The sequence below is a fragment of the Scardinius erythrophthalmus genome, assembly GCF_964197995.2.
Source record: "Scardinius erythrophthalmus genome assembly, chromosome: 10".
Taxonomy (NCBI): Eukaryota; Metazoa; Chordata; class Actinopteri; order Cypriniformes; family Leuciscidae; genus Scardinius; species Scardinius erythrophthalmus.
The window spans coordinates 43,527,331-43,551,648 of NC_138230.1; the positions used below are offsets into that span (position 1 = coordinate 43,527,331).

Sequence of the window (24,318 nt, forward strand, 5' to 3'; positions counted from 1 at the left end):
TTTGCTATTTAAACAACATGAAAATGATAAATGCGTCGGACTGAAACTAGCAAAAAACACTTGCATTGCACCGGGTGAAAGATAGGGCCCAATATTCAACAATATTATTGATCTGCTGCATTGACACCATTATATGAGAACTGAACTGAGCTGGAAAACTGAACCTCACGGTTTTCTCCAGAGCGGCTCTATATATTAATGAACTAAATGAATCACTTTTTTACAACAAAAATAAATAATCACTGAACTGACTTAAGCTGGACTGTGACGCTATTTTCTTATAGAAACAAACTCTGTTGCATTATTTTCCTGTTATTTTGCTTTGAATCTGTGCTGTAAAAAGCGCTGTATAAATAAAGGTGACTTGACAAATGGTGGAGACGAGCTGCAGAGCAATGCATTTCAAAGTAAATATCTGTGTGTTTGCAGTGAGCGAGCGAGGCTGGTGAACGGTGCCCGGGGGGGGCAGTGAAGCGCCACTCGCCTGATCTGATGTAACCGGAGATTAAACACGGCTTTAACCCTCGCCACGGGCCGCACACCGCCCACGACATGATCTCGCTCTGATGAGCAAAAACTCATTAGGCCGTGCTGTAAACTTCACAACACTGCTTACCGTCCCCGCAAGCGACACTTAACCCGCTCTGAGACAACCAGCGCGCGCATGCAACGGGGTCTTGGAGACATTTGGGATGTCAACTCAACAGGGACTCTGACACAGGGTTTGTGTGCACTAGAAGACTTTTTACTTAAGCATTCAGCTAGTTATCAATGAGCTCATTGTTTCTGCCTTATATTTTGTTTGCTTTTTAGCATAAATTATTGAATTGTTTACCACATTTTTATCTAACTGTGATTTGAATATGTAGACAGTCACCTCTGATAACAGATAACTTGGAGACATTTGGAATGTTAACTCACAGGGTTTATGTACAGTAGAAGACCGATATGTGACCCTGGATCATAAAACCAGTCTCGAGTCGCACGGGTATATTTGTGGCAATAGCCAACAATACATTGCATGGGTCAAAATTATCGATTTTTCTTTTATGCCAAAAATCATTAGGATATTAAGTAAAGATCATGTTCCATGAAGATATTTTGTAAATGTCCAACCGTAAATATACAAAAACATAAAATAAATATACGTAAATATACAAACAGTATTTCTGTGAGTGAATGCAGCACAATCGCCAACATAAATGAACAACTTTAAAGGAGATTTTCTCAATGTTTAGATTTTTTTGCATCTTCAGATTCCAGATTTTCAATAGTTGTTTCTCGACCAAATATTGTCCTACATGTACTTACTATAGGGTTAGGGTAGGATTAGGGTTTGGTTGAGGGTTAGTTGCATGTAATTATGCATAATTTACTGTTATTACTATGGTAAGTACATGTAACAGATTTACATTTACATTTATTCATTTAGCTGACGCTTTTATCCAAAGCGACTTACAATTGCTATACGTGTCAGAGGTCGCACGCCTCTGGAGCAACTAGGGGTTAAGTGTCTTGCTCAGGGACACATTGGTGTCTCACAGTGGATTCGAACCCGGGTCTCTCATGTGTCTTATGTGTCTTAACCACTGCGCCATCACCACCCACTGTATGTAACAAGGACACTGTAAAATTAAGTGTTACCCTTTGTTTAAATGCATTTTTTTTCACATTAATTATTGCATTGTTTACCACATTTTTAGCTAACTTTGTATATGTACAGTACATTTCTGAAATACATAACTTAGACAGTTCCCTCTGATAACGGATCACTCTAAATTGTAATGAGGACTCATGCATTTTCTGTAAAGCTACTTTGAAATGATGTGTATTGTGAAAAGCGCTATACAAATAAATATGAATTGAATTGAATTGAATTGATTTATGGAACGGTTTTAGAGAAGAAGGGCTGGTTCAACACGAAACATGACGAAAACATGGATCATTCCATCAAGGAAACAAAAATGTTAAGCATTAATTTAGTGCACACTACTGTAAAGTTTGGGGTCAGTAAGATTCTTAAATGCTTTTTTGTAATAAGTCTGCTCACAAATGTGTTTTTTTTTTTAAATCGAAAACACAGCAAAAACTACGGAGCCCCTCAGGTTTTGTGAGAAAACGCAAAATTTCTCATATTGTTTTCTACCACTATGTCCCTTTAGGGTAAAATTGTGAAATATTATTTCAATTTAAAAATAGCTGTTTGTTTTCTATGTCAATATATTGTAAAATGTAATTTATATCCTGTGATCAAAGCTGAATTTTCAGCATCATTACTCCAGTCTTCAGTGTCACATGATCCTTAAGAAATCATTCTAATGATGATTTGATGCTCAAGAAACATTTATGATTATTACCAATGTTGAAAACAGTTGCTTGTTTTCAGAATTTTTTGATGAATAGAAAGTTCAAAAGAGCAGCATTTATTTGAAATACATATTTTCGTAACATTATAAATGTCTTCACTATCAGTTTTGACCAATTTAATGAGAAAAAAAAAGTTACTGACCCCAAACTTTTGAGCAGTGGTGCATATAATGGCAAAAGTACTTCTAAATTTGTTTAGTTTATCAGAAACAAAAACCAAATCCAATTAAAAGTATGAAGACGTGGCTAAGCATCTTACATAGAGACCTGAGTTTGAACCGCACAGTTGCTAATAAAAAAGGTCATGAGATTTGCCATCCAAAAACTGACTAGTCGATAAGAGAAGTTAACTAGTTAATCTAGACTTTCTTTTTCTTTCATTAGTGAGCTGAGCTTTAGCTTTGAAACCGTTTGCATGGTAAAACCCAAAATGTTGCATATTTAAATTGATCTCCTTTAAAGCATAAAATACATAAAATAATATTGTGTTCCATTTCACGCTAACTCTTTTTGAACACGTGACTTACATAATATAAACAAACCATAAAAAAGTGGGTCAGGTGAACCCAAAACCGCCCTAATTACACAGGACTCGCTTTAAGAGCAATTAATCGACTGGTCGGTTTTGAAAATATGTAGTTCTCATATCCCAACTTGCTAAGCAGCCACAAGAGACCAATCCAGCTTGCCAAAAAACCAGTCCAAAAATAGGATTAACAATTTTGGATATCAAGCAAATACGCCTAATTGTGGTTGATTCTTCAAATGTGGAAAATTGGAAAATGAAGACTGCCATTCACACGCTTGGCAATGGGCAAGTGGTTGTTGATGCAGGTTAAGATTTAGACTGTCATTTCCCATGTTTAACCAGTGCCAGACACGCTTAGACCAGCCTCATTAATACACTACAGCATTTAAAGAGTCAATGGTACAGGAGAAGCACTTCAAAATATCAGTAGTCCATCATTTTCTCTTCCTTTCAGTCACTTCTTGGCATGTCTACACACACTCCCCTGCAAAATCTTAAACCTGCAACCTGACCAGCTGAAAATCCCTCAAAACCTCTTTAAACCAGCAATCAGACAGGAGAAAACCAGCTAACACTGGTTTAAGGTTGCTTTCAGCAAGGTCCACAGTTATATAACATCAAATTCAGGAAAATGAAGAAGAGAGAAAATAAAAATCACACCGAGCACATTAGGGTGCCGGGCACGTCGCTTGACTGACGACATCCCTGAAAGCCTTCATTTTTCCTGGTCCGCATTCTGTTAACTGTGACACACACACACACACACACACACACACACACACACACACACACCTCCCCTCCTCTGTCACAAACCTGGAATCAACTTAAAAATATATCACTCCTGCCACGGAGGTGAAGTCGTAACGCTCCGTTCATGTAAAAACACAAACTTACAAACAGCCTAAATGGATAATCCATTCTCAGTGCACCTCTGCCTGAGACCGAGTTAATCTACAAGATCATTTCCACAATGAATACTCAATTTTTCTGCCAGGAAATATGGGCTGCGGATTACCTCCGACAGCACAGAGCTGCAATCTTTAAGTCATACACAGTTTTATTTATGCATTTATCAGATAAATCCCCCCACCCAGTTGGAGTCACTGAGCTCTCACACACACACACAGTCACACACAGTCACACACACATTTTTCACAAGTCCCATACTGCCACCTTCTGGTGAATAAAATGCTGTTCTCTTATTCTGCGAGACTCCCATAAGCTAGAAACCTGCAAAATGTTGCTTTCTCAGTTAGTATACACAGGTAGGAGGGTGTTATGGCTGCATACAATTATTATATCAATATTTATATAAATATAAATCTTAGCTCAAACAGTAGAGAGTCGGCGCTTGCAACGCCAAGGTCATGGGTTCGAATCCCAGGGAAAACAAGAGCTGATAAGAATGTAAGATGTGTACATTGTGTAAGTCGCTTTGGATAAAAGCGTCTGCCAAATGCATAAATGTAGTAAGATTAATACTTTAATTTAGCAAGGATGCATTGGGATCTAGTGATGCAAAATTCAAAAGTGAAACTAAACACTTTTATATGGTTACAAAAAATAAATGTTCACATAAATGCTGTTTTTAGCTTTCTATTCATCAACTATGCAGGAAACACTGTATCAGGGACTAAGCAGCACAACTGTTTTCAACACTGATAATAATCATAAATGATTCTTGAACATCATTATCATGCTGATTTCTGAAGGATCATGTGACACTGAAGACTGGAGTAATGATGCTGAAAATTCAGCTTTGATCACAGGAATAAATTACAGTTTACTATATATTCATATAGAAAATACTTATTTTAAATTGTAATAATATTTCATAATATTTCTGTATTTTTGATCAAATAAATACAGACTTGCTGAGCTTAAGAGACATCTTAAAAAATATGAAAATTTTCTGACCCTAGTGTATATTTATTAAATACTTATGAAATAATAATGATGCCGCTATATAAAGCAATTATACACTACATCAGACGCAATTTTTACACACACACAAGAAAAAAAAAACCTTTTAGCAAGTTTTTGTTCTAACCAGCCAATATGTTCTGACCGGCTGTAATTATTCTGTGTCACACAGCATTTTCACTTTCAGCGTGGACTGACAAATTACCTGATGCTAGTAACGTATTGTGTCACGGCTGGTTAGGACACGGTGTAAAGCTCAGTTGAATTTGTTCTAGATCATTAGACATGACTTTATTGTGCCTCAAAAGCCTGTGCTTTCATGCTAAACCGCTGTCTGTTCAGTCACAGACTGACAGTGCGACTCCAAGACTGAGCTTTTTTGATGTCTCGCCTCTCATACAAACCTGATCCTACTGATTAACCCATTAGCAGAAGCTCCACGACCTCAATCAGGCGTATTAAATAAGGGTGACACAAAATATCAGGTTCAAAACTGAGAAATACGGTCCTACGAAATTGAGACATTTGATTCTAGGGGAATTTGTAAATGTGAATGGAAGATCCAGCACACTGTTAATACTAAATCTTAATACAACTATATACATTCTTGCAGTAAAACAGGAGAGAAAGCATGCAAAATGGCAGCACGGCATGAGCAAGGCCAACGGAGAAGACAAAACGCATAGCATGCCAATGTATCCTGATGCATTCGTGTGGGACGGGGTATCGCACTGAACGCTTCATCCTCAACCTGGAACAAGCATCTCATTATAGCAAAGAAACAGCACAATGGAAGTTCAACACATCAATAAACATTTAAATATAGAAGTGTTAATGTAATTAACCCTGACCGACACGCAAAGACTGTCTATTGTTATATTGATGCATATATGACAATAATTAAATATCACTCTTGTTCGTGCTCATTTAGTCACGCAAAAGACGCCTTGACTATTTTACAGGATTTTACTTTTATATAGGATCTATTATGGATCTATATAAGTCTTGATGTTGTGTTCAGGCTCTACTAGAACAGGTTTTCCTGCTTGAATGTTGATTATTTTCCTCATATTCTCCATTGTTGCGGCTCCTCTCTTCCCAGTCTGTCAGTAACGCTCTGTTTACTTCCTGTCTCTATGAAGCCCCTCCTTCTGAAAAGCACACTGTGCTCTGATTGGTCGGCTGGAGCAGTGTGTTGTGATTGGTCGAGCACTCTGAGTGTGTTTGGGAAATGTCCCGCCCCTTCCCATAACCGCCAGTTTAACACACTACTAACTAACTCAACCAGGCCCCGCCCCTTTATTCTGCGCATTAATTATTATAATGAGGAATATTGTGACGTGTTCGTTCCCTGAAGAAACTCAAGACTACAATGGAGGCGTTTCAGGAGTTCAGAAACACTGACACTGATATAGAGAAGAACTGGAGCTTTTTCATCCTCAAACAGCAACATTACACAGAAAGATGAACATGGAAAAAAGCATCATATGTCCTTTTTAAAATACAAACTGAATATGTTAAAAGGTAAAGTAAAAAAAAATGGGACTGGAGTCCCAAACAGTGAGTACAGACATGCAGATTAGAAATTTACACCAAACATGATAGGCTGAGACTGGTCAGAGACTCAGTGCAGAAAACACAGTTTAACAGGAGTTTATTACAGTGAGTGTGTTGAAGCCAAACAAACACGACCAGAGGTAGACAAACTTGTATTTTGGTTGTCCGTTCACGTTTACTAATTTCTACAGAATCATGCCCGTGAAATCAATTCATGACTGTCAAAGCATGTACACAGAAACAAAACCCTGAGGTGATTTCATGCACATTACCATAACATTAGTGAAATGCTACTATACAAATGCAAGAACGTTTTGCAACTTGTGCATAAAGTTCTGTGCAAGATGAATTTATCTAGAAATGTTAAATGAACACCCCATTCCCATTTCATTTTTTTTTTTTTTTACCCGACACTAAATGACTATTTTAGTGCCATAACACTTTAAAAAAAGTACCAGTATTTTCATGTTTTTGGACTTGGATCATGCTTCAGTATTTGAGGTATCTTGGATTAACATGATAAAAATTTTTGGAATTGTTAAGATTTGTTAGTCTTTTATGCTCACCAAGGCTGCATTTATTTGATCAAAAATACAATTAAAACTGTACAATATTATTACAATTTCAAATAGCTGTTTTCTATGTGAATATATTGTGAAAAATGTCATTTATTCCTTAATTTTCAGCATCATTACTCCAGTCTTCAGTGTCACATTATCCTTTAGAAATCACTCTAATATGATGATTTGATGCCCAAAAAACATGATTGTTGAAAAAAGATGTTATATTTTTTAGGTGAAACATGATACATTTCATTTTTTAGGATTCTTTGATGAATAGAAAGTTCAAAAGAACAGCATTTATTTGAAATAGAAATCATCTTTATAACATTATAAATGGCACTTTATCAGATTTAATGCATCATACGCTTTAATTTTCTTTAAAAAACAGCAATGAAAAGTACTGTAAATATTAAAATACTATTATGTAAATGTATATCTGTATATACATATGTTTATAGTGTAGGATAGGCATTTAATATTAGCATTTAAATATAATGATGCACTGGGAGTTTTTGTGGCAATATCATCACCACGCAGAATAGCAAAAACAATAATAATTGTTTTCAAACAGGTTTCCCGTCTATAAAGTCACAATAATACTTACAGTTTCTGTATGCATATTAAGCTGTAATAAGAAATGTAACATTAACAATGCCACTCTTGAAATTAGCTAATGATAAATAAAATGCAGTTCATATTATGCTTTCATTGACGTGAACGTGAATTTGCATATAGCGTGGGAATTAAAAATTCAATTTATATTAGATTTGCGGGGATGCAGTTATGTTGCCACGTTTAAGTGGAACACTTTTAACAAAACGGACAGTAAAGAAGTCAGTAAAAACACACGAGTGACCAGGTAAAATCTGTTCGTCAAAGTCTAATTTAAGACTGAAAACAAAGATGACAAATCTAAAACAAATGTTTCAATTTCTGTTTTAGCCATTATGTTTATATGTTTATGTGTATGTATAAATATTGACAAAAAGGTTGCCGATAGGGGGTTATTTATATAGGGTTTTTTTCATATTCATAATTTGTACTTGCGCAGTTAAATAGGGGGTTGTTACGACACAATAGAATATTAAGGGAATATAACATTTATTTTGTCACTAAATAAAACATCATGAAGTACAATGTAAACAGTGGTAAATAGTAAATCGGAGGAAAACACAAATTCAGAAGAGAAAGAGCATGTATTTATTTATACCCCCAACCAGTAAACACAAAGAAAATAAACTTTAAAGTGTTCCAAATATATATAATCAAAACAAAATAGGAACTATAAGAGAATACAATGAAATACAAATGAAAGGAAGAGCACGAGTGTTGCCAAATCAAAGAACTCAATATAACAAAACACCTCAAACTATAACCTTTAAATCTAACCTAACTATATCAAAAGTTGCATTGATATGTTGTTGATGCATGACGTTGTGCATTGGCGAATCTAAAAACAAACATATTTTACAAGAATGTACAAAAATAAAAAGAATGTATTAACGCAGATTTCATAAATATGCAAAGCTGGGTCGAAAAGTTATTTTTATGATCCGTTTCTGACTCAGAAAATGGAAGGTCAGAGACGACGCTTATCTCTGCAGAGACGGCCTGTGAATGTTTGTATTGCACTCTTTAGGTGTTCCACCATCCAGTTTGAGCAAACCTGCACTCCTCCATCAGATAAGCCTTAATCCAACCACCTGAAAGACTGCGGCTCCGTTTGAGGCAGTCAAACACCAGGTAAAAATAGAGTGAAGTGATGGAAGTCACCTCAGGTCACCGGCAGGTTTCATAATGGACGAAATTGAAAAACGCCCATGGAAAAAAACACTCACGAGGAGGAGGAGGAGGAGGAGGAGGAGGTAAAGAAAGGAGGCAGACTCTAACTCACTTTTTTAAACTCGAGTAATAAATAAAGCAATTGCCTCGCAGGAAAAACAAGCAAAAGACTCTCGGCTGCTCATTAAAGAGTGAATTTACACCTTTCTGCTGCCCGTACAGTTCAAGGCTCCTTGCTTTGCATATGAAGGGTGTTTAAATATCCATTAGACACCATAATTTGTCAGGCACAGCCCTACGGGCTTAAAGACGGAGAGAGAAACAGGCTGTGATGGGAAGGGTCACTCAAACACACATTGTGGTGTATGTACACAGTCTGTGGCAGAAGCGGAGAGCAAATGAAGCGCGAGGAGACCTCAGGCGGTGTCACAGTCTCTGAGTTAATGTATACTTGCACTGCGCTCGAGGCTTAATACTTCTCATTTAGAATTAGAGCGAACTCAACTCTACCCGATAAATGCATCGCAAGAAATTAAAGTCAGTGGCTGATTTAAAGGTACTCGTGTTTTTCCTTCTAACGCATTCAAAATGGACTCAAGTATTCAATTATATATGTTTTTACTTATGTATTTAGTGCAACACACTTCGGAGAAGATGGTATTACCAAAATCTTATATTATAGCATGAATCATTTTATTTCACACTGGTGATAATATATATAGTTATGGGCCTAAAAAATAATCTATGTTTTTAACAAAAATAAATAATAATAAAACAAACAGTCATTAAAACATGTTTGTTATGTACTGTATTATTAATATATTCTTATTATTTAATTATTCAATTATTTATTTAAATTATCATCATGTAATAATGACTAAAAATGTATTAATTATAATGCTAATAACAAAACAAAATTAAAAATAATAATAAATGATTGTTATTCTGTATTATATTATATATTATTATTATTAGGTCTTTCAAATCAATTAATCGTGATTAATCACATCTAACATAAAAGTGTGTGTTTATACAATATATGTATATAATATATTACTTGTGATTAATCGGTTTGACAGCACTAATTATTATTAATAACAATATTTTGTGCAGCACTGCATTTTTCTAGTGAATAATTAAACAACAAAATGTTTTATTATTATTATAAGTTACTAGTAGAATTATATATATTCCTACTTATTTTTATTAATCTAATTTATGATTATTATTATATCACATAATCATCTAGTATTGCACATTTTTATTCTAGTGGCTAACATACTTTAATAAACACATTTTCAAATTGTAAACTTCATTGACAAACCAAAAATGCAAGACACATCATAAGAGATTAATTTTAAGTGGCACGGTTTTGACTATATATTTTTTTTTTGCTTTAATTTTGACTTTTTATATTTATATCACGGCATGGATATCTCACAGTATGAACAGAAACTTTTTCTACCACTGCGGTATTTATGGTCCTTTCACCCAGCCCTATTTTGGTGTCCCACAAAACAACACCGTAGTCAATTTTGGTTCCTTTGCTGCCTCCATTTCAGAGCCTCTACAGCCCATTACACTTTTAATAATCCAACCCTGCCTCATTCTCCCTCGCATGACGCACGCCACATCTCACTGGCCAACACCTGTGATCTCGCAGGCCGTAAAACCCACTAAACAACTCTCGCTCTGTGCTGAAACCAGACCATTCTCATTCTCCCTTCTCTCGTGGCGTTCTGGCTAGCGCTCTCTGGAGAAACCCTATAAAAGCTGAGCCGCAAACCTTTACGCCGATACAGGTTTCTGTTGAATTACACAGCAATTTACTCTGTCGTTTACTAGCGCGACTATCGGCAATGGCGTTTTTCTGCCTTAGTGATCACAGACCTAAAGTAAGATACACCGGTGTTTTGCCAGATGAGAAGTTTATTCTATGTATCATCTTTTTACTTAATTCATTTTACTCCAATTCATTTTATAACTGTATCATTTATCTCTTTTAAAGGGGTGGGTGATTATGATTTGACTTTTCTAACTTTAGTTAGTGTGTAATGTCGCTGTTTGATCATAAACAACATCTGCAAAGTTACAACGCTCAAAGTTCAAAGCAAAGGGAGATATTTGCTTTTAAAGAAATCACTTTTTAAGGACTACAACAAACGGCTGGTAGAGACTACACCACATTCCTCCCGGGTTAGTGACATCACCAACCCTAAAATTTACGTAAACCCCGCCCCCTGAACACGATTTATAGATTATCAAGACAGAATATGCTAATCAATGACTAGAAGATAACTACACATCAGCTACATACATTCACCAACTAACCATTCAGAAATGTCCTGTTGCTTCTACATGTTGTCATTTCTGAGTCTCTCCATCATTGTCTGACTCCGGTTTGAACATAAAAGGCTGAAAGTGTTTGAAATGTTCAGTGCATGTGTGTGTGAGGTAAAATGACAGAGCTCTTGAAGCTCCGCCCTCTGTGCCGGGAGCAGCAGCTCATTTGCATTTAAAGGAACACACACAAAAACTGTGTGTTTTTGCTCACCCTCAAAAAGTGACAACTTTAACATGCTATATAAAAATATCTGTGGGGTATTTTGAGCTAAAACTTCACATACACTCTGGGGACATCAGAGACTGATTTTACATCTTGTTAAAAGGGCATTATACCACCCCATTAATTCCTTTTATAACTGTTTTAATTTCACTTGCTTTTATTTTGTGCTTATTTTCTATGTAAAGCACTTTGAATTGCCATAGAGTATGAAATGTGCTATATAAATAAACTTGCCTTGCCTTGCCTTGCCTTGATAAAATACAAAAGCTTACACTTGTATAAAGAAAAAAGAAGCTGAGCCCCAAACCTTTACTCCGATACAGGTTTCTGTTGAATTACACAGCAATTTACTCTGCCGTTTACAAGCGCGACTATCGGCAATGACGTTTTTCTGCCTTAGTGATCACAGACAAGCTGGCAGGCCAGACACAGCGGTGTGATAAAATACAAAAGCTTACACTTGGAGAGGATTTTAATGTGTGATGAAACGCAAGGACGAGAGATAAAAGTGAAATTTCCCTGGTGTAACTGAAATAAATGTCGCTTAATTTCGATCTTGTGTGCAAAACTGCATTAAACAACAATAAATAAAACAATATATCATACTTTTATAGTTGGTTAAACACTAATTTGAATAACAGCATCATCTTGCATTTGTATATGACAGACCCTTAAGCAACAACTGTAAATCTGCAGTCAGATACAAACAGCCCACATTCAAACACTGTGTCTAATTGGACAATGCAGATTAGCAGATAAAAATACAGGGCTACAAACATAACGGGGTTCAAATCTTGTTATGTTGGTTTATACATCTAGTTATCCATCTACCTACTTTCTGTGTGTTCAGGCATACTGAGAAATGCAATGAATGAAAAAGAACGAGAGGAAGAAAAGTGCTAAAGGTGTTTCTAACCAAATGGCTGCTTATTAAATCAGAAAGTAGTTGACAGTCTTATCAGACACAATTTAAGGCAGAACGATCTACATTGAACTGGAATGACAGGATCACTATCTAGCAGTGAATGCATTAATAGTATTCCCAGGACTCTTATTTGTGTATCTGCACTCCATCAGTGCTTAATGTACCACATCTCAACACCCATGTCACTAAATCATTGGCTTTCTCCCCAAAGCTGCTTATAATATTATTTCAATATTTCTTCAGGGAGCTAAAAATATATTCATTTTATTTCTGAGAAAGTCAACTGAGTGGCATCAGTTCTGATGGGTATTACTATGATACAATAGGAACATTTTCATAGTCACTGTAACTATTGGCGGAAGTACCCGCTTTTTGCTGTGTTCGCACCGCAGAAACTAGGAATGATTTTAGTAATAGGAACACCTTTTGGAGTAACTCAAACTAGCACAATTTAGGGGACCGCCCTGGTGGTTAGTTCCTATAACTGAGTACTAGAGATCGACCGATATTGATTTTTTATTACCGATACCAATTATTTGCGTGTTTATGTGCCCGATAACCGATATACAGAACCGATATTTATTCAACGTTTTATTTCTGTGGCACCATTTACCAGTGAATCCGATATTACAAAACCGATACCCGATTATGGGAAAATGCTTAAATATCGGGAAAAATATCGGTAAAACCGATTATCGATCGATCTCTGTTCAACCCGCCCATAGGGGGATCTCATGATAAAACGCCGTCTTTTCAATTTCGAGTCGACTAGTAGCCTAGTCGTATCATTTCTCCCGATACTGTCCTCTGTAACCGGTGGGCGTGGCTTGGGAGTGGCCTCGTAGGGCAGCGAAGCAAGTGCATTCTGGGAGTCTTTCATCCATATGAGCCAAAAATACATTTTCTGGCTTTTCTCAGTCTAGAAGGCACCAACTTCTAAAATAATCTCACATTTCTACTAAATAAATTGCCCAATTTAAATTCAACATTCACCAGATATTACGATATTACAAAACCTGATTATGGGAAAATGCTTACATATCGGGAAAAATATGGGTAAAACCGATTATCGGTCGATCTCTACTGAGTTCCTATAGCTACCCAGTGCGAAAGAACCAATATGATGAATAAAATTCTATTTTAAGCAACAATACTGATGGCAGATGTCTTACTTTAATAATTGTAACTCAAATGTAATTTAGAAATGAATAGTCTGAATAATGCAAAGAAGCACAGGTTTATTCCCTTACCTTCATCAAAGTCGGCATCGTCCTCTGTGTGTTGAGGGAAAGGGAAGCAGTTTGTGATCTCGAGCCGGTCCTCCACCACCAGCCCCAGCAACACCCCCTGCACCACCTCACTGCCCTGACCCTCCTCCTGGTAATGCTTGATGATCTTCATCACCACCTGGAACACAACACACACACACATGCTGGAAGATCCACTCACACATCTTGAGACTAGTCAAGTTAAGTCACATTTATTTATATAGCGCTTTTTACAGTACAGATTGTTTCAAAGCAGCTTTACAGAGATAACAGGAAAATAATGCAACAAAGTTTGTTTCCAGAAGAAAATAGCGTCACAGTCCAGCTTAAGTAAGTTCAGTGATGTTTCATTTTTGTTGTAAAAAAGTTATTAATTTAGTTCATTTATATATACATATATATATATATATATATATATATATATACACCGGACGAGAAGCGCAGCACAGCGCCGCGTCGCGTCGCGTCTAGGACAACTCGAGGACACCGGACACGCACTTTCTCAGTTTATGGCCAACAATATTGTTATGTTTAAGGACATTATGGAACTAAGATAATGTCTGTACTATGTTATGATTGCACTGTACAATTAAATACAATCGTTGCTAAGTCTGCAGTCTGAACACTTTACCTCAGATCGTTCGTTAAATGAATGAATTGAGAATATCACCTGAAAATCCGATAACATCAGAAGTTTTCATCCACGCAGCTGATTTCTGTACATAATTGTAAAACTAAACGTATATTGCAGCACAGGGTGAAGTCAGTATATACATTAACGATGATTTGAGACAAATAAATGTAAATTTAATATAAAACTATGTAAATGGCGCTCTGTGGCACGGACACGGCAGGATTTTGAACACGGTCCTGAGCCGTAGCTGGGCGCCGCGGACAGACGCCGGATGCCGCCGCCGGTGTGTGTACACTCATAGAGAATAATGTGTTCGAATTTTAAAGACGTGCGCTTCTCGTCCGGTGTGCGACCCCCTTAACGGTCACCAGCTGGAGTGCCCTTGAAAGCCACCAGAGGGCACTCCACAAAAGATTATTGTCATTCCCTCACAAACTACATCTCCCATAATTCTCTGCCTGGACTCATTAGCACTCATTGTTTTCACCTGTGTCTCATCTTCTTGTTTGCTCACCCTATATAAGCCTGGATCTTTCTGTCATTCCCTGCGAAGTCTTGTTTAGTGTTACACTGCAATTCCGAGCATTCTCCCTGGTTTCATGTCTCTTGGTTTTTGGATTTCTTGCCTGTTCCGTGTATTACTCTTTTGCCCGTGTTCCCTGCCTTGTTGTGTTTGTTTGTATGGACCTGTGTTTGACCTTGTCTGTACTTTGGATTACGTCTTGGGATTACCCTGTTCAATACTGCATTTGGATCCTTCGTGTCTCAGAGCAGTTTGTGACACTGACGTTGAACATTGAACATTCCTAAACCCCGGGTTAACCTTCATATTAGCATATTTGCAGTGTCAGTGATTGGACAAACGTAGAACACGACCAGAGGCCAATTGCATAAACATAGGCATTATGTTAAAACTGCGTTTCAAGAACTAGGATAATCAACTAGCAGTTAGTTAGGGGTAATCAGTCTTACTGTTCGGTATCAAATTACACTTGGATGACTAACTTAGCAGTTTATGCAACTAGGTATTGATGTGTACATAAACGCTCTGGCATTGCACAAAAGTCTCTTCTTCACTCCGGTGGTCTTGTTTTCTGTCACCATTTAACATTTTCCCCCTCAAACACTAAAATAATTGTTTATTACATGCATTTCTGTGACTGTTCAAACAAAGCATTGATTATTATTGGCTGTCTGTTGCTATTGCTAAGCATCTTCCAACAGTGCATCGTTTTACACAGCACAAGTTTGGCACCGCAATGCAGGGATGTAAATATCAGTGACAAAGTGGCACATAAAATTGGATGTTTGCCCTTCGCAAAACACACTGAAAGATTTTAAATGACTGCAAGGAAACAGCCAGATATACACATGTATATTAATCAAATTCATTGTGGTTTTAGGTTATTAATTTATTTATTATTTAACATGACAAATAGCAATAAATAAAGAGTTAGTATCCAGACATTTGACTGGAAGTGTGCTGTGCTTATATATCATGTGTATAGTCTGAATACTAGTCCATTGGAAAGCATGGTCTGGAGAATAAATGATAAAGGGGAGGACAGTTGAAGGGATTCCTGGAAATGTGATGAAAGGAATATGGTAGCAGGTGGATTTGGGACTAAATAAAGCTTAATCTTTAAGCCGTAAACTTTAATACAGATCATAACCGTTTGGAATTAGAAATGTGCCCTATAGATAACAGATGAGGACAGATAGAGAATGGGAAAACGCGAGTGGGGCAGCAGTAATAACAGTGGATGAAATAGCACAGGTGAAGAGTAAAGCATCCCACACGGCTGCGATAAGCTCAATGGCAGAATGAAGCGCGCGTTTTTATAGAAAAATCTAATTCATCTTCAGCCGAGCACAGCAGGGGCTCGAATCTGTCGACAAAGCAGTATCGATCCCCGAGTGCAGGACGCCTGGCATCCAACGCAATAATAGATTTTCAGTTGTGACCACCAAGCAGGCGCAACCTTATTTAAATCCTAACAACAACAACAAAAATGTCTTCTGTTAAACCCTCAAAGGTTTCAAATAAAAATAGGTGAGAGATACACTGATAAACTTGTGCATCGTGTTCATTGGACCAGCGCTGAAAGGTCAGTGGGGCCCAAAAGGAAAGACATGGTTAACAAGATCCTGGTTCAGAAACCTTGGACTGTGCTTAAATCTCCTAATGCTTAACCAGGATTATGGAACCAATATGGGGTGGAAAAAATCAATACAACACACCGTCCATTCATCTTCAAAGCCTGACCCTCATCGAGAGCCTGTGCTTGGAAGCAATTTCTGAGAGTTAAAAAGACTTACAACCAGAATCTACAGTTCTCATAGTGGAAGATCCCAAATTCCTTCCTGTCATTCACGAGGCAGGGTCCGAAATTACTTGGATAATCACATTTCCAGAACTGATTTTTTTTTTCTCCCAAACACAGAGTAGAATAGAATAGAGATATAAAATAAAGATAAAATAAAAAGAGCATAGGATAGAATAAAAGAGGATCAAATAAACTACAATGAATAAATTAATTAAATAGAATTATAAATAATAGATCTAGAATAAAACAGAACTAGAATAAAAAAAATAAAAAAAATTCAATGAAATAAACTAAGTAATAGTTTATATAGACTATAGAATATAGACTCATAGACTAAGGAAACAGAGGAAAATATATATATATACACTAAGGAATATATATATATTTTTTTAACCTGCTTTCAAAACCTCTGTTTCCTTGGTTATATAATCATATATATATAACTTATTATTTATTGGACTCATTTTTTAATTATCCAATTATACTTTTCAACTCCAAAGGTCGAAAAGAAAAACTGACAGAGCTTGCAAGAGTTTGGAAATCAGTCAAAACAACTTTATTACTGAAATTGACTATCTTCACATGTCCACTTTTACTTAGAACGAACGTGATTATTAGACCTCGGGAACCTTAATGCCCTGACCGAGCGGTGGAGCGATGACTGACTGTAAGCTGGCAGGGGTCTTGAATTCCTGTTGTCAGCTGATGGCTGTATTGGTGGGTTGCCATCTGATTATCAATAAAGCAAACAGCTTGCGAATAACAAGCACTTAGGCCATTAGGCAAGACTCCAGCAGGTCAAAGAGACAGTAGCTTTAGTCATATTAAACCAGGCCTACAGTGCTAGTCAATACCCATTGCACTCAGTCAATAATGCCTGGGTTGTGAGTTGAAACTGTACGTTGTGAATTCACTTTGCATACCGCATTAAAATGAAAGCAATTAAAGCATAAAGAATTCACAATATTTTATTACAATAGTCTACTTATCATTATGTTTTCAGAAGAGCAGGTTTTCACAACACATGATATTTGGTTTTATTTTTGCACTCTTTTATTTGCACACACCATAATTATATGCCAGAGTAACAGACTAAAATGAATGAATATGATGTGAAAAAATATTGACTAAACTGAAAGTATATTTTCAACAAAAGACAAAAACTATGACTAAAGCAAACAAATAGGTTGTTTGCCCTTCGCAAAGAGCACTGAAAGATTTAAAAATACAGCAAAGAACCGGCAAGAGAGGAAACCAGCTGTATGTCCGGATGTGTCAAGTTTCGACAAAGCCTTTGCTCATTGTCTTAGTGGGACAAGGTTACGGTGAGAGTTGCAGAGCAAGTGGCATTCACAGGTCGAAAAGGGAGTGATTTCTAACCCAAGCCGAAGTCACCGGGGATCCAGAGTGAGAATGAGGCAGGCATTGAGCGCTAGTCCCTGTAGTCCATCTGTCAAGCAACTGAAACTCAGACACTGCAAAGTCACGAAGAGGAGTCTTCGGCAAGGTGTGCACTAATCAGAAAAAGTGGACGGACGACTTCAGACGAGTTTTCAGCAGATGGACATCTACTTTGTGTCAGAACTACACTCTTAAAGGCCTCTTTTTTAGCTTTTAGAATGAATATGTTAGCCTTAAGGTTATGAATAAGCTGGTGTGATCCAAAACAATGACAAAATTTGCATTTAGGAGATATAAGCATTCAAAACTTAGTCTCTCACTTCCGCTAAAATGGATCACGGATTTTTATGAAGTCACTGCTTCTCATCACATCTTCTGTCCAATCAAAGGCTCTCTAGAATCTAAAGCTCCGCCTCCTTTGATATAAATACCACCTGGCCGAAGCGAGTGTTGACACGTCACGGAGCAATATGTGTTGGAGATGTGTGTTCGGTTGTTCAAACGCTCGAGTTTTATTCTGTTTTGCGTTGGTTAAGAATGAAATGGCTAGAATTTATTCACACATCTACTATTGAATCTATTGTTTCATCAGTGCTTGGATTCGCTGTCAAGTGCAACTCGCAGTCTGTGAGGTAAACTAAACACTATTGGCTATTTTGAAAGGGGGGTGGAGCCATTCAATATGTCCCGCCTTAGCTTCCCGTTTCAGTGGAAATTACATCAATTATAATTATCATTGTTAATAAAAATATAATTTTTAAGTGTGTAGAACCAAAGAAAGCTGCTTTAAAAGATGCTTTGAAGACATTAAATTGCTCATTTTTTTAGTTATGAAATGGTGATGAATGTGGATATGGATCAATATGGATTGATTCCATAAAGAATTGTTAACATCCATGGAACCTTTCCATTGAAAAAGGGTTCTTTAGATTTTTCAAATGTTCTTCAAACTAGAAAAAATGGTTCTTCTGTGGCATCACTTTATTTTTAACAGTGTAGGACCAAAGAAAGCAGCTTTAACTCAGCAAAGACTGCTTTAAAGACATTAAATTGCTATAAATGGAGTTTTTAGTTATGAAACGGTGATGAAAAAAAGTCTTTTGGATGCCACAACACAATATTTCCCAGCAAAACCTGAAGAAAAATCTTCTAATCGGAGTTGAGGTTGTTACTTTGACCTTAGCCGGAGCACAGTGAGGAATGCTGAAGGACAAATACTGCAAGAAACTCAGATTCGCTTTATTCCTGTTGCTAGCAAGAGTCTTATTGTGCACCCACTGCACCAGCTCAGCCATCAATCTTTTACGCTTGCTGTGGAAGTGCTACAGCTTTACGGCGAATCAAGTTCTTCTCTCAGACTGTTAATCTGCACTTCACAGCCCGCCGTCACTGTGGTATCGGCTCTCAGAGGGCCCTCAAGGGCCGTATATAAGCTCCACACACTCACCTTCTGTCACCATCTGAATCCACCAAAAGGTTGTTGAGAGAGTGGATCACAGTTTTAAAGACACCTAAACACATTAGTCATAAAGAGCACCGGAGGGAAGTTGCCTAACCTGCTAGTGCTAGCGGTGCCGAATTTATCCATTTGGATGATGGGAACCAGTTATTTTGATCCTAAAAGTACAAAGAATTCACAGCCGTAAGTTCGAGTCCACACCAAAGTTCATGTTTTGATACATTTTATACATTCGGTAAGTTTTGGTTTGGTTTCACATTGCAATTATGCGAGCGCACTAAAGAACTTCACATGATGTACTTGCGTCCTGTCGTCATCATCTATGTGGGCTGCATATTGACAGTGATTGGTTTGTAAGTGGATGTGCGTCTGACGTCAGCGTGTTCTCAATTCGCCGGGTAACTCTGATAAGAATGAATGAACATGCGCATATCGTTGCCACTATTCTGTTATTATTACGGCATTACTCTCTACAGCACCAACTATACTCGAGGCTAGTTCAAATTCGCCAAATGAACATCCTCGTCGTGCGAACACTTAATCGTCGCCGGCAGGAAAGGAAGAGAAGAGCCAGCAATCCTGTGGGAACATCCGGAACTTCCTGTAAATGGTCTGAAAGTCCGAACCATACAGAAAATGCGTTCACACTAGAAACGAACCAAACCTTTGCTCAGTTTGATCCGAACCGAGACTAGCTCTTTGAGTCGGACCAAATGTCGTATGTTTGGTCTGGATCGTGGTCCGGGGAGGTTTTACACCTGTAATTTTGATTCGGATCAAACTGAAAAGTTAATCCGGACCAAACAAGGTAGGTGTGAAAGGGGCCTAAACCAGATACATTCTTCCGCTTGGCTAGGAAAAGAACAAGGCACTCAACGCCATAATTTTCGCAATAGTGTTTTGGTTTTTGTGCAAAATCTGTAATGGAAACGCATCTACTGTTCCCTTTCTATCAGCTCGACCTCCTCTGACCTCTGGCATCAACATGGCATTTACACTCACAGAACAGCCGTTCGCTGGATATTTCCTCTTTTTCGGACCATTTCCTGTAAACACTAGAGATGGTTGTGCGTGAAAATCCCAATAGATCAGCAGCAGTTTCTGAAATTCTCAGACCAACAACCATGCCAAAGTCACATTTCTTCCCTATTCTGATGCTCGGTTTGAACTTCAGTAGATCATCTTGATCATGTCTACATGCACTGAGTTGCTGTCTGAACAAATATTTGCATTAACGAGCAGTTGAACAGGTGTACCTAATAAAGTGGCCGGTAATATTTCTTTTCATATTCATGCAAGTAGACTATATTAAAGTAGAATATTCCAAAGCACTGTCTGCTTAGTAGGCGGTGACATGCACTGATGCTTCCTTCAAGCTTTCAGCCTTCAGTGTTTCACCCGAACGTCACCGTTTGAAGAGATGTAAAGACGTGCATGAAGAGAAGAGTGATTTCAGTGGATCTCTGCTGCCCCCTGTTGACCACCTGCCTTTCCTCTGGGTGACAGAAGTGCTCAAGCACAGCATTTAAGGGGATATTTATGTTGCTAATTAAGAGAATAACTCCTGTGCAAAAAGCAGAGGCAGAAAGTAAAAGAGTTGTGTATCATCTTAATAGTCGGAAAAAGTGCATTCAGAAATGGCATATTTTTCAATTAACTAAATATGCATGTAGGGTGAATTCAGGTAAATATTTTTGCCATTGAGATGACTTGGAATAAATATGTATAGTCTGTATTATTTGCATTTAAAAAAAAGAGAAAAACTCCTGAGGGTATCAGAAATCAGAAACGATTTAAACATCACCCTGCTATGATTCTCATGCATAAGAAGACCTTATTTCACACTGCTTAAAAAGTGCTTAGCTTTTGCCTGAAAGGTCAAAAATAAAGAGTTTCATAAACGGAGAGAGAGAGAGAAAGAGCTGAGAAGATATATATCCCTGGAAGGGATTTGTAGAGCTCTCTGTTTAAGCTGCTTACCCACCCTGAAGCAGTCGCCTCTAATCCACCTGCTTTTTACATTTAGCTTATTTGTATTCATCTAAAAACTCTGTGAACAGCAGGCAACAATGCCTGATGCTCAGGTGGCCGAACCCAAAGGGAAAATACAGCAGATGGTTAATATCAGGGTCTTCCTCTATTCCTTCTTAACTCACCGTTTTGCTCACAGGGGAGGATTATAACAAGAAAACAAGCATATCAATAACGCCGGCATCAGATGCGCTTTCAGAAACCTGCAAATGCGACTAGAGCTGGCGGCTTCACTGCGAGGACAGAAAATGTCAAACAAATTCAGTTTTTGATTATTTGATTAATAGAGATTAGAGCACTCTGGGGATCCAAAGACAAAGGCGGATACATAGGCCTGCTGATATTGTCAATAGTACCCATTATTATCACCTTTTATCACCTAATGACTTGATTATGGCATCTATCAAAGTTTAAAAAATGTTCACACATTCTCTTAATAATATGTTTCATAGGGATGAGGCTGAGTAACCGAGTGAAGAGAAAGTGACGGCAATATTAAAACACGATAATTCTACCTTAAAACATTTAAATTTGCCTAACCTTTTTTAATTAAACATCATTTTAAACTCGCTATACTGATAAATCAGCATATTAGAATGATTTCTGAACTTAAGACTGGGGAAAAAAATGGCTTCGGACTGTAAATTGATAGAAATAGATGACATTTTAAAGTATATTCAAATGGAAAACAGTTCTTTGTAGGGCTGTGAAACGATTAATCGCATCCAAAATTAAAGTTTGTGTTTACATAATATATGTGTGTGTGTGTACTGTACATAATTATTTTGTATATATAAATACACACACATGCATGTATATATTTAAGAAATATTTGCATACATATACTGTATATATTTATATATAATTTATATTATATATAAATATACTTTTTTTATATATGAATTACACATTTTTCTTAAATATATGCAAGCATATGTGTGTATTTATATATACAAATTTAATTATACACAGTACACACACACATATATTATTTAAACACAAACTTTTATTTTGGATGCGATTAATCGCGATTAATCTTTTGACAGCCCAAGTATATATACAAAATAATTAAGTACAGTACACACACATATATATTATGTAAACAGAAACTTTTATTTTGGATGCGATTAAGCGTTTCACAGCCCTAGTTCTTTGAAATTTGAATAATATATTTCACAATGTTGTCTGCAGGGGTGCAAACACATGTATGGTCAAAAAAGAGAGAGGTAATCGAAGCCCTCGTCCCGGAGTCAAATGAAATTTAGAAAAACTATCTTGCACTTCTTCTTGCTTTACTGCTATTCCTGAAAACAATTTCACCTGATGATTTGAATAGCTCTTTTTGTAAAGAATTAATAATTCTAGGATGATTGGGGTAATTGTGTAGGGTAGGCCTAGCATCTGCATAGAAACTAATAAACAAAATACAAATATAAATACAATAAAACACAAATACACGAGAAATAAAGCAGTGCTTTATGTTTTTCAGGTAAATTAACTGTATTAAGTATTAATACAGTTTATCTTTTGACTAAACTTTGATTAACTTTGGTGACACAAACAGCTGCAGGTATATTGGGTGCTGTCCCTTTAAGACGAATGCACGTATCTAATACCGATAATGACACGCGTCCGTTTTATTTTGACTGCGTTTACGGGGAAACTCGTTGAGACGGACACTGGCTTATTTTTCGTGCACATGTCTGTTCAAACACAAATAGATGATAAAGAAAAGGGAATTCGGTGTTCACGAACTTCACGTGCTGTCTGCGACTGCGTGGCTCTGTGCGCCGACAGATCTACACTTGGATGTTAAACATAATATATACACGGGTTTCTTGTATACAAACAATACCGGATGCGCGCGCATCCAGGAGGCAGAAAACCGCTAGCTGTTATGCCGAGTTCTGTAAAAGAACATTGTAATTAACGTAGATTTCGCATTGTTTGTAATTTCTTGTTGACTCAATAATAAACTGCAATTTCAGAGTTTGATCTGTTTGTTTGTGTTTCATATTAATATAACATTATGTAAAACGTCCAACTGTTTACGAATCAAAATCCGGACATACTGTGATGTATGTATGAATTAAGTTAGTAATGTAATTAGGGTGACCACCATCAAACAAACCAAATGTGGGATGATTATAAGTTTGTGTGGGACAATGTGGGACATGTTACCAACACCAAAACATAACCTGAAACTGTTATATAATGTTTATCTAGTTTAATAAAAACATTTGTATTCTGCCTTTCAGCTGATAAAAATTCTTTGTTCTTTAGTTACTTTCCTTCCAGAAAACACCATTACATCACTATGTAACATAACATGTCTTTATTTTACATGTCATTTAAATTCAACATCACTAAGTCCAAAGGCAGCAGGCATCATGAGCATATATATATATATATATATATATATATATATATATATATATATATATATACCAGTATATAATTTATTATTATTATAATTATTATTTTTAAACAGTTCTGATCAACTCCAACTAAAACCAAACAAAATAAACAATGAACAAATAAAATATAAAACATGAAATTAGATCATTGACAGTCTTATATATTAAGAATATATTACATTTTTTAGAAAGGATGTGAATTAAAACAACCACAGCAGGCAACAAGTTGATAAATTCTGTTAAATTTAAATTTACCAAATTATCTATTTGTTTTCTGACAGGAAACACATGGAACGAATACACCGCTCCACATTTTGATTGACAGCCGTCACAACCTAGGCTACTAGTGACCGTGTGTACTCCTTTCCTTTCAACCATTGGATAGGATCTAAAAAACGGATGTTGTATTTGTACTTCTGACGAAGCGCCGTTAAATATAGGTGAAAAACTACGCCACAAAAAGAATAAACAAAACTTACTCTCAGCAATGGTGAGATCTTGCCGGATCCCTACGCAATACATGACGATCTTTGGATTGTGGATGACAAGAAGTGGCCAGCAATTGTATG

General features: G+C 36.8%; 1 protein-coding gene across 2 annotated transcripts in view; it reads right to left on the reverse strand.

Annotated features, from left to right (window-relative positions):
• Positions 1–24,318, reverse strand: part of eif3hb (eukaryotic translation initiation factor 3, subunit H, b) — a 79,711-nt gene that overhangs the window by 51,216 nt on the left and 4,177 nt on the right. For both annotated transcript variants that reach the window (XM_081376135.1, XM_081376136.1), the window contains one exon: positions 13,463–13,619. In XM_081376135.1, the coding sequence (XP_081232261.1) occupies positions 13,463–13,619 (157 nt within the window). The remainder of the gene's footprint in view (positions 1–13,462; positions 13,620–24,318) is intronic.